The sequence below is a fragment of the Liolophura sinensis genome, chromosome 6 (assembly GCF_032854445.1).
Source record: "Liolophura sinensis isolate JHLJ2023 chromosome 6, CUHK_Ljap_v2, whole genome shotgun sequence".
Lineage (NCBI taxonomy): Eukaryota > Metazoa > Mollusca > Polyplacophora > Chitonida > Chitonidae > Liolophura > Liolophura sinensis.
In genome coordinates, this window is record NC_088300.1 from 60,244,075 (window position 1) to 60,256,347 (window position 12,273).

General features: G+C 36.9%; 1 protein-coding gene across 1 annotated transcript; it reads right to left on the reverse strand.

Moving 5' to 3' along the window:
* Positions 1 to 215: 215 nt before the first annotated feature.
* On the reverse strand, positions 216 to 10,727 carry LOC135466413 (cytochrome P450 4A24-like). The gene is made up of 12 exons (XM_064743866.1): positions 10,141 to 10,727; positions 9,130 to 9,328; positions 8,338 to 8,465; positions 7,664 to 7,788; positions 6,538 to 6,600; positions 5,418 to 5,541; positions 4,404 to 4,536; positions 3,665 to 3,788; positions 3,274 to 3,469; positions 2,517 to 2,599; positions 2,176 to 2,241; positions 216 to 1,521 (listed from the first exon to the last, which is right to left on the reverse strand). The coding sequence occupies exons 1-12, from the start codon at positions 10,300 to 10,302 to the stop codon at positions 1,419 to 1,421; spliced, it is 1,506 nt and encodes a 501-aa protein (XP_064599936.1). The 5' UTR covers positions 10,303 to 10,727; the 3' UTR covers positions 216 to 1,418.
* Between the last annotated feature and the right edge of the window lie 1,546 nt (positions 10,728 to 12,273).

The following is a 12,273-nucleotide window of genomic DNA, read 5'->3' on the forward strand; positions in this document are numbered from 1 at the left end:
GAATTAATCGATCAATGTTGCTGTCTCAATGACCTCATAACAACTAATTATAGTTTATTTGCCTGTAAATTTAAAAGATGCCGTATTACAACGGTGACGGGTGAGCGTTTGCCAGACACCACACTAACACGCTTCATTTATGCTTGTTATAAGAAGGGTATAGAAATAAAATGGCGCATGAAATGAACAATATCAAACGACCGATAAAATGTCCATAAAAATTTACTTCGTTAATCACATCATTATGTACATCTTAAATTTATTAAAATATTACAACTTCTCAAGATTACTGAAACACATATACATTGGAAGAACCTGTAGAATATCGGTAAAAATGATCAATATCTGTGTAACAGTTATAGCATATTACAAGATCATTACATATTACAGCATAATAGTCTAAGGGCTTGTAATGTTCATACTGACTCACAGCTCTGGTCAAGTATTTCAAATGTAATTTCTGAGACAATACAACTGGCTGTGCAAGTATACTGATTACCTGAGAGAGTGATTACTTACATCTGTATCATGCGTTCAAACATGGATACGGCATTACGCTGAGTACACATACGCCAATGCAAGGATAACATTATCTCGGATATATAATGTAAGTAATGTTCGAGACCATTTTGTGGTAAAATGATTAACTTATTTTTCAATCTTTAAGGATGTCTATGGGTTCATAACGAAAGTTTTAGACCAGAAATGGTATTTCTCAACAGCGTATAGAGCTATAATATATTCTATAATTCTACAATTATGAGTATGATGATTTGTAAGCACTATTAATACAATGAATGTAACAATAGACAAGTCATCAGTAGATGGCGAATCCAAGCAATTCCGTCAAAATCGTTCACATGGGATATATCTGTGTCCTATATGCCAGTATGGAGGAATCCATATTATACCCCATGATGCCACATATCCTCTAGCAGTGCATGCCGCTATATACTATCTACTCAAGATGAATGTTGTATTTGTAGTCTCCAAGGCCCGGTTGTTCAAAACTGATTTAAAACTTAATACAACATTTTACTTTAAGACAAGTCTTCAATTTTGTACTTAGCCTAAACAAATTTGTAACATTATATTAAATATGAGCTAAAGTATGAAAAAAAATTAAATATAAAATATGACTTAATACCAGTATTAGCTAATATACTTTCGAACAAATGAGTCCAAAGGTTTACAAGGGAATGAAATGATTACAGACAGACGGAGGGATAGGAGTGACATGATCGATATATAAAGCTGGTGCTGAAAATATGTGGCTTACGGTTCTGAATACCAGCTGTAAAAAGTATTCAACTTGGCGTCAAGAATGCCTTTAGGAGCCCTGAGTCCTGAATAAGGTTGGTTGAGGGCATGACATATATCAGTAGTATATCGGTCAATCTGATCTTGAAACCACACTACTATTTCCGTGACCCAAACTTAACTCTGATTCCAGTTTCTGCCCTCATAACCACACATGGCATGAAAATGATCTCGTGGTCTTCATCCAGCTCCAGTTTGAATCTGTAGAATAACAATGAACGTAAAGTTAAATTTTACGTCCAAAAGTTATCATTTCTATATTAATCTGCTAAATCAAAAACAGTGCTTATTTAGAATTTTAAACATTCTTTGACCATATGAAATTCACACTAAGCTTGAAGACACGGGTTTCCTCCTGGCCGCCAATAATAGTCTTGAGTAACCAATCAAATAAATAAATCAAAACAAAAACCCCTTTGAAACATGAACAAAGCTTATTTAAGAAGTGCCGATACCTACAAGCGTGGTTCGAAACCAAGATTCAAGTGACGTAAGGTCACAGAGAAGACAGACTGAAACATTGTCTGAATCAGCACTTAGAATAAAGCGCTGCAGTGGCTGTTGCATGGGTGTATGTTAGTCATACAATTTCTTGCATCCATATACATATGTGGTATCTTCAAAAGTGGTACATTTTAAAATCCTCAGAATGCATGTATTTTGGTTATTATAATATAATGACATAATGCAAGGATAAAGTAAAAATGCAAAGATAAAGTAATAATGTCAGGATAAAGTAATAATGTAAGAATGCCAGGTCAGAGTAATAATACAAAGATAAAGTAATAATGCAAAGATAAAGTAATAATGCAAAGATAAAGTAATGATGCTATTACTTTCTCTTGGTACACTTACCTTTGGACGGTTCGAGCAACGAATGACAACAACTCGTTCATGGCGAAATTCTGACCAATACAGTTCCTGCAAATAAATCCAAGATAAGCTAATGTCAACATTCATTTTCGCAATGATTCAGCCAGCTGATTCAGCCGGCTGTTTCAGCTTCCATTTTCAAGCCGACTCGATTCCAGCGATGTAGCGATACGAACAGACACTCATTTGTTTATAAAATCAACAACGTAACCATTATACTAAACTATTCCTCTATAGTCGGCAACTTGCTTCATGGAATTCGTATAACCATTACACATCATTTGTCACCAATAGAATCTCACGGAATCCAATAATTTGCATACCTTGGCCCAGCCGAGAACGGGATGTACTTATATGGATTTCTTTCTGAGAAATCATCCCCTGCGAATCTCATCGGATCAAAGACCTGTGAAAAACGAAAAACGACCGATTGACGAATTCCCTGATCCACCATTTATCTTCATTTTAATTTTCGGAAGTATGCTAACAAGTTTCAAACACAAGATGATTTTAACTCCCTTGTCTGCTTAACCTTCGTTGTTTCTTAATATTGTTCAAAGCTAGACAAGGAGGAATTTAAAGAAATCACCTTTTATGACTACAACAGTTAATTGCATCACTATCTATAATTCTAAATTTTCTACTGAAAAGACAAGGCGCTTCCATCGCTCATCTTTAATTAAGTGAAGAGCTTGTGGCACAATCACAATACATCACGCATGCTATATCAAGACATTAAACCGGAAACTACTTCTTTCGCTTGTAATTCTATATATACCGTATTGCATCTCAGAATATTATAACAATCAATCTGTGCAAATTATCAGACATCACGCCTTGAAAGTATTTCTATTAAGTAAAGCTATTTACCTATATATCTAAGCATTGCGTAGGTCTAATGAACACTGATAGTTACAAAGTCCTCCTTCGGGGGAACTGGAAAACAGATACTGTTACAAGGGAAAACGTCAGAGAGGGTCCTGAAAGCTCATTGGGGAACCTGCACAGGTAACTCATCGCTCCCCTATCTCTTATCCTCCACCCCCACCCCATCCCACAACTGTCCATGGTGTAACTCACTTCATGATCACTCCAGACAGTTGGGTTATGATTGATATTCATGATGTTAATGTCAATGGACATCCCCACTGGTACATGACAACCGTCAATCTCCATTTGCTTCGTCGTTTGTCGAGATATCTGATACACAGGCGAGTACATGCGCATTGCTTCTTTGATGACCAGTTTTGTATACGTCAGCTTTGTTATGTCGTCCCTGGGAACATTTAGCACAGAAAAGTAAACTCTTGTACGCAAACCCTATTAAACAATTAAGCAGTTTACTTTTCAGAGTATAAAGATTGAATTCTGAATCAAAAGTCACATTTGTGTTGCATTTCATTTTGTTTTCCTTGCGTCAAATTTTGTCACAAATGATATACTAGTACATGCCTACCAGAACTGCACCTACCATTCTATACTTGTTCTTGACCCCAAAACGTCCTTGACTTCTTGGTACACTTGTTCCTGGATATTCGGGAACTTTGCCAATGCGTACGTTATCCAACTAGCCGAGCTTGCCGTCGTATCATGACCTGTGCAACAGTGTAAAAAATACTCTAAAAAATGATCTGTTAATTTTAACAGAAAGTGTGTTGTTTGATTGATGCTAGAAAGTATTCTGTTATAACATAACAATGTGTCATATTCAACGTAATATCCTGTTAGTTTGGCACAATCTTTATGTTGAATTAATAGAAAAGTTGTTAAAAGAACAATCTGCGGGAACACCATCACTCAAAGAAGAGATTTTCTGTTAAATCTAACACATCATTTTTGTTATTTAAAAAGAATATATAGAGCTGGTGAAATTTTTGAATAACTTCCTTCTGTTCAAAGCATATACAAGAATAGTGGGCGATCTATATTGATGCAAAGTCCAAACAAACACAACCCAGACGTAACAGAAACAATAGAATAGCAGATTATTCATCTTTTTAACCTAGTAAAATGCATTTAAAACTTTAAATTCTAAGGTGACCTTTTCTGACCATACTGGGGTTTCACGTCTAAAGGGGTAAGCTATAATTACTATGTTGCCCTTGTGGGTACATTTTGTTGATCAAATTCCACAAAAGAACCCCCAAGGCTGTTGGCGTATTCACCTGTATGGTAGTACTGATGCCTGTTGAACGATTTTTACCTCTCACCTTCAAACAAAAAAGTGTCAACCTCATCTCTGATCTCAATGTCTGACAAGCCTTCTCCATTCTCATCTTTAGCTGTCAGTAAAATGTCCAAGAAATCAAGATGCCGGCTTTTCAGAATATCAGGGTCGCTTTCCTGTCACAAAATGAGCGAACAGAAACAATACTGACAATGAACAGATCGCACTGATACAATGTGGAAGCATTGGCCGCATTCAAGAATGTTGAGGGGTTTGAAGTTTTTGTTGGAATGCTGAGAAACAGTGTCTATGAATCTGCCACCTGATGTGACAGAGCCTATGTTGGGTCAGGAGGAAAGAGGGGGTGTAAATCTGGAAATATAAGAAAATTCCACAGGTGTTAATAATTTGAATATTTGATTGGTGTTTTACGCGTACTCAAGAATATTTCTCTTTTACGGCCAGCATTATGGTGAGGGGAAACCGGGTAGAGCACGGGGGAAATCCACGACCATCCGCAGGTTCAGGCACTATTGAGAAACCTTCCCTGCTCCAAAAGGTAAAAACTGTGCAAGGTGCTGTTCATTCTTGCCTTTGCGATGACGGTTTGTAGGCAAACTGGTAACGTAGTACTCGTATACATATTACAGCAGAATAATGGTCAGTCCAACTTGGACCCGAGTCGCCATTGCGAGGGAATGGTTTCCCCATTCTCTTTTAATACTTAAAGGACATGATAACTGCGAGGTATACTTCTCAAAAAATTACAAAGTCATGAACGGACTTTGTCTGATTTCTTTTATCTTGAATTTTTAAGTTAGCAGTAAGGGAATGAATAATTATGAAAACGATAAAACAAATATTACTATACCAAATAGATTTACACTCATAGCAATACGGTATATTTCTAGTTGAGCTCAATATGGTATGGTCGTTGAATCGCCCAAAGCTTGGGATCACGCTTTGCCTCTTTGTTGTTCAACAATTACTTGTGTTGTATTTATGCATGGCGATATTATCACTACGAAGTGCTTAAGATTAATCAGTCAAAACATACCAAAATTTTCTTTCTGGCTGCGATGATATCACCGGAAAACTTGTGGACAAAATCGCATGTTTTTTTCCATTCCCTCCCATTCGGAGTTATATCATAAAGTAGCTTTATGTACAGAATGGGATTTCTGTTGAAAAAAATTAAACAGGGTTGATACATGAATACTTGAGCTAAAACCAAAGAGTTTAAGAGAGGTCTCTGTAAACATTTATTGACTTCATTGAGGATTGCGCGCGCCATACTAAATTGCATTGGACTTCAAGTTTTATGAATGGAAGGATAGCCGGAAATAGGCCGTAAAAACTTATGAAATTCACTAGGTAACCGAAAAAAAACAACATGCCAGACGAAAGACCATTAAACACTGTATATAAAAATTGTTCGATTTGCATTTTTTAGAATTTTTACTAACCTACTAAAATACACTTAAAACCAATTCTATAGTGGCCTTTCTCTGACCATGATGGGACCAGATCACATCAGGTGTTTGTAAATTGATACACACAGGCTGCTTTGGATTTCATAATTCTAAATGCATATACATATAGATCTTAAAAATAGCGAACAATATGGATGTGACGTCACTAATACTCTCTGGATCACCACAGACCACCGCAGAATCGGACCTTTTAAAGTCACTTAGCTCGGATGAAAAAAATAATACATCGAACTATTTTCCTGGACAGAGTTAAGTGGCCTGCCATCTGATGATACATATTTGATTTTAGTGTTTTCTTTGCCCTTAAAACAACAGCCAAGCAGCAGGATGTAAAGCTATGATGCTTAATTGAACAACAGAGTGCCCCTTGTTGGTATTCATATATACAGGAAATTCGTAGATTTATACGTACAGGCAAATTGATAAAAGAAACATAGAAACAGTATCTTGGTTCACATCTACACAGTACAAATTATCTTCTTGTATCTGATGTACTTAAGCGTCGCTTACACAATATGAATAGCAATGGATTTTCAAATTGTCTGAGAACTATTTACCTAAGAAAAGTAAAATCTATAATTAAAGAAAACCATCGGGAATTATTTCAACTTTAGTATACATAACCTCTAGCGATTAAATTCTAAATATGTTGTATACATATATATATAAACTTTTTTGACTTACACTGCTCGTTTGAAGACCAAATCTGACAGGTTATGTATTGCCACGACGTAAGGGTGAGTTGACCTGAATTAAAGACAATAAACACATTTACCAAGGGAGCTCCGTGGCCGAGGTGATTAGCAGGCTAGGTTAGGAGCCTCACACTAATGCGGTCACTGGGAGTTCAAGTCCAGCCCATGCTGGATTCCTCTCCGGGGAGGTTAAATAAACAAACAAATAAACATATTTACCACTGTCAACCCGGTCAGCAAAGGTTATGTCAGGTGTTTAATTGTCGGTTTATTGGTCTCTGAGAAATAGTTATACATGATGTAATCTAAACGTTCATGCAGTACCTCACGATACATAACGTTCTTCTGGTCCCGGAAGTTAATTCAAAATTTCAAATCACTTTAAAATTGTTATTTCTTACGTAACAACGTAAAAATATTGCTTGACAATCCACTTTTCTTTAACCATGCTAATACACAGTCATGTAAATAAAGTTCCTCTTCAAAACGACGTAAAGCACCAAATCAATAAATCGATCACTCAGTCTAAATACTAGTTTCATCCTAACACAAAACCAATATGATTTCACTTACGTTATAGGCAATGAAAACACAGATGAACAGTTTATCAGATGAAAGGTCATTAAACTCTGTTCAGGAAAATACTTTCGTTTATTTTTTTTAAATTTTTCTAACCGACTGTGGTGGTCTGTTGGGACCCTGGGGGTGCCAGTGATGTCACAGCAATATTTTTGGCTTGAAAAAGTTCCTTTCAATGTCCATTTGTTGAATGTATTCATAGCTCTATATGAAGATGCACTCTGAATGATTAAATATAGCAATCTGTGTGTCAAGTGGCAGAAGGCTGCTGTGCCATCACTGGTGCCAATAAGGTCAGACAAGGACACAGTAGAATTTAAATACATTCTACTGGGTCGAAAAATATTCTATTTTCCCTCACAATATTTAATAGCCTTTCATTTGACAAGTACTTTATGTTAGTGTGTTCTTTGCCCTCAATACTCGTACAATACTCAATACACCCTCTAAAAAAACATTCGTCGTCATATGACTGAAAAATTGTTGAGTACGACGTTAAACCCCAAGCACTCACTCTAAAAAACATAAATATATACCCTTGTTCTTGGATGTGACCTTCATAGGAAAATGCACATCTGAGCATGACGTCGAGGGTCAACAAGCCGATAGGTCCTGTTACTTCTATAAAATCACCGCTTTCACTCTCTTTTTCAATCTTATTCTGAAAAGTGAAAATAAACATGTTCGTTTTTTACCTGTACATTTAGTCCCAAAACCCATGGAAAAATCCTCCACATATTTCGTAAAAACTCAAAAAGTTAGATCCAAGTCACATAAAACAGCCATTTCTGCAATGAACTGCAACATGGAGTGGGTGAGTAAATCTATAAATAGAACTTAAACGCGACATTCAGCTACCCGCATGTTCGATCATGCATGAGAGCAATCTTATCATTTTATAACAATTACCTATGATTATAATAATATAACTTTACATTGTTTTCTTTAACGTCTTTAAATCTGTTTGTTTTAGTAATGTGAAATAAACTTGGTATGTGATGAGAAATTAGTTTGGGCCACAACAAGTCACCTTCTGGGAATGCGATCTATTTATATTTATATACTTTCATAATGTCATTTTCATCCATGTCACGTGAGATGACAGCTTTTGTTTCCACCCAAATCGTCGGGGGTGGGGGGGGGGGGGGGGCGTGAAAACATACTTGGTTTTGATATAAATCGAATGTGTCCAACTAGTTATTAACTATACCAAAAACGCATCCAAGGCCTTGTTGTATTCGTTGATATAAGGCTTCAGGGTGGCAAAGTGGAAAGCCGGCGTAAGAAGCTTTCGATTCCTTTCCCACTTTTTCCCACTACTTAGTAACAACCCATCTCCTGTAAATGAAGAAGAATACAACAATTCATCGAACGGGATTCCTTATTTTTTTCACAGTTCACAGCAAATTATATCTTCTGTGAGTCGTAGGTGGAGGAGGATCGTGATTGGTTCATCTCTCCAAAAGACTAGGTGTCGTCGGTTGTACCCAGTGCTTATAGGTGCTATACTTCAGATCTATATATAGATACAACTATTTTAAGTGACTTCTTGAATTTAATTGCATCTATTAGGTACGTCCTGTATAACACTTTATGGGTTGCGTGCGCACTACTTTAGTTTAAAAATTTTTTTTTTTTGGTGCTAGTTATTAAACCATTGCCAAGCATTAATACGATTATAGGGGCCTACATGACAAGGGTGTAAGAACCAACATCGAAACGTCACATATTTCAACTGAAAAAGTGGGTAATTCATGTATTACCTAGTGTTCTAATATATTATCAATTGTTTTTCATAAAAAGAAACACAACGTTAAAGGTAAAACAAATTCTATGTTCTATTTTTCTATGTTTCATCTAAGCTAACCTACAATAAAAGTCAGTTAAATTTCCATACAATCAACCCGCGCACTCTCGAGTGTCTTTACAGGCTGTCTTCTTTTAGTCCAGAGTGTTTGACCATCTCACCTATACTATTTTGACATCACGTGTATTTCCATACCTATCCAATCCTCAATGAGCTTGTAACCAGCTCCTAGAGCAGTTGTTTTTGGCTCTGTGCTTTTGAGAATATTTTTCACCGTTTCCGGATGTACGACGGTGATAACTGGACGCAGCGAGGATGACCAGAAAACAAACTTCCGGTTGTATTTCTGCGTGAGTTGGTGGAACAACTTGAAGAAACCCGCACAATCTTTGGCCTGTGAAGAAATGTGAAGTACATATAAAGCCATGGAATTGACGTCAACAAAACCGATTTTTAATTTCTGTCCGCGGCCCCCATAAACGATTGTGGCGTGATTATTGACGATGTGTTTCCTGCGGCTGTGAACTTGACATAATCTTGAGTAAGTAAGTTACTAAAAAATGAACAAAAATGGTATTTGTTTTAACCTTTGTAACTCTACGAAGCATAAAATAATAACTATGTCACCGATGTTAGTCAAAAAATGGGGAAAAATCATTTTTAAGGCATATTTTACAACCTTAAATAACCCCTCTATTTTATGCATATTTTCTGTGAAATCAATGAACTTACTGGGAACTAGGGACAGGCTTAGCACCCCCAAACTCAGGCACTTCCCCTCCTAAAACTGTTTTGACGGCTGACGTCACCACTGCAGGCTACCTGAACAGGCTACCTAATTTCCTGACTAATCCCTGGGACCTTAAGAAAACTGTAGTTTAAATTAATGTTTAAAGCCCAAGAAGAAAGCAGAAAAGCTTTTCATATTTTAATATAATATTACACACACTAAACTGCACACTAAAAAATAAAAACAAACCGATTCATGTACCCTTTAAGCTTAAATCAAGCCATACTAAAACACGGCGACACCAGTTTATTCTTTAGCCTTGATAAAGAGTATGAATATAGGTATGGTGCTATACGCTATACCCTGTAGGTTGATGACACGTTAATATATAGGCCTATATAGCAGCTAAATGTACTTGCCTCTCCCCGATTACCGTTCTCGGGGGCACTGATCACTATCAAGGCCTATAAGTCTACCTGATTAAAGTTCCCGTAAAGCCAGTGCGGAGGAATGCTGGGGAATTGCTTGGCGGCTCGCCGTGTGGTCAATATGGTCTGAATCGTGCCTCGGTGTCGGAGGAAGAGCCATGACAGCCAGAGAACGACCGCACTGATCAGCAACAGGCCGATCGTGGCCATGTTTAGACGGGTAGAACGACTTTTGGAAGTAGTGCTCACGTGTATCACGTCCTTTCACTTACTATCAACGGTTACGTGAGTATGGAGAGGCCAAACACTGTTGCAATGTCATTACAAGGTGCTATTCAAATCGAGCGTCTGCGCGGTGGCTAACACGTCAATAACTAGGTCGATTTGTCCGTTCGGTTCCCCTCGGCAGTGTTCGGACATTGCTAAGTTAACTGTACCACCATTTTGTTTTTTATTTCTGTAGTGAAGAAGAGAAATAAAGAGGTCGGGCTCGCCATATTTCGAAGAAGAGTTAGGTCCCTTACTATAAATCGCATGTAATGCAGTAGACACATAAAATCAAACCAGTAGAGGGTCACATGACATGAATATTCATAAGCATTCCTGGGCGTCATAAAAAAGGCTGACTTTCCCTTAACTCTAAGGGAATACTTTCACAGCGTGCGGCGTAACAGAAACTGTGTAAACAACAGCGACGACAGAACTACGTAGGCCCTACAGGTGTGTAAATTGCTTTGATTACCGAGCTGATATTTCAACTCCCGTCTTCATTTGGCACGGCCACATTTCCAGGATGCCATTGTCGCTTGCTAACAAACGGTAGCTATCCATTTGCAGTCAGCATACGGCCAGCATGAAAGGATGAAATTTGCTTAGCAGAGTCAATGATAAACAGCATCCATGTACCGGTACATCAAATCCGTTATATTGAAATATTAATAATATTAGGAGAAACCAAGCGGAAAAATTAAAATGATATGAAAGACACTCCATGAAATACAGCTAACACCAAATTTAAAAAACAATTTCCGATGAATAAACACTATTTAACCGTATAGGTGAGGAGACTTTTGAAAATGTGGCCACGGGGGAGATTATGAGATCTACATGTTGCATTCACATAGAGCTGTAGCAATAATCTAATTGTCTTTGTTGCCTGAAAATGAGAAAGCAGAAAACATGACTTAATTGGTTTATTGCATTTCACAGTTCATATACTGTACCTGTCAAAAGAAAAAAATGTACATGACAAGAGAAAATATGGCACCGTTGACACTGTTTTATCTTTACAGGTATCCAAATTTAGCAATCAAAGTATCTATAATTCTATCAATCCTGTGTAACAGAAGGATGGAAATTGTTAATTTTTCAGAAAATGTAACAATTAATTTCACTTTGTCGGTATATTTAAAGTGTTACATATCATATTTAAATGTAACAAATTGTATTTGTGCATACTACCCTGTTTGTTGTTTATATCATAGGAAACATACTATAATATGGCTATAGAAAGAAAAAAAAAATAAAAATTACCAAACGTGAATTTCCAGATTATTGTTTTGATGAAAGACAAGCAATTGTCCGATTTCTATACATATATAGACTATACATGTACTTATAGGTTATAAAGCCTTTAAATACCACTTAGTTTGGTAAAGCATCCATCTTCTGTATATGGGATATGGGGGGGGGGGTCCGTTGCTGAGCTGGGGGGGGGGGGGTCTGTTGCTGAGCTGTTTTCATGTCCAGCTCGTACTGGCTTTGTCTTTCGCCAGAGTGGGAACATCTGTCAGCAACTTGCAGACAGTTGTGGGTTTCCCCCAGGCTCAGCCCGTTTTCCTCCAACCATAATGTTGGCCGCCGAAATGTAAGTGAAATATTCTTAAGTACGGCGTAAAACACCAATCAAATAAATAATAAAATTCTGTATATAGAAATATATGCTTGTTTTCATAAATCTGTTATAGCTGAAAATACAGAAATATACCTTGAAATAAATTATTGTCTTTGAAAAAATATCATTTGTTCCTGTACAAAATAAATTCTATAAATGTTCTTTCAGATATATGTGTTGAAGCGGTTAATATTCACTTATCACTTAGACCTAATTGGAAATTATGACATAGCTTTCACTTGACATCACTGGCAACAAAGGCAAATTCTACTACGTCACCTCGGAAG

What these genes read in the sequence shown, in the direction of transcription:
- LOC135466413 (XM_064743866.1), bottom strand. Translation starts at nt 10,302, where the DNA reads ATGGCCACGATCGGCCTGTTGCTGATCAGTGCGGTCGTTCTCTGGCTG. An exon ending in AGGCCTTGGATGCGTTTTTG is followed by an intron (nt 7,789 to 8,337) that starts GTATAGTTAATA and finishes TTCACTTTTCAG; the next exon opens with AATAAGATTGAAAAAGAGAG. An exon ending in GGTCACATCCAAGAACAAGG is followed by an intron (nt 6,601 to 7,663) that starts GTATATATTTAT and finishes TCTTTAATTCAG; the next exon opens with GTCAACTCACCCTTACGTCG.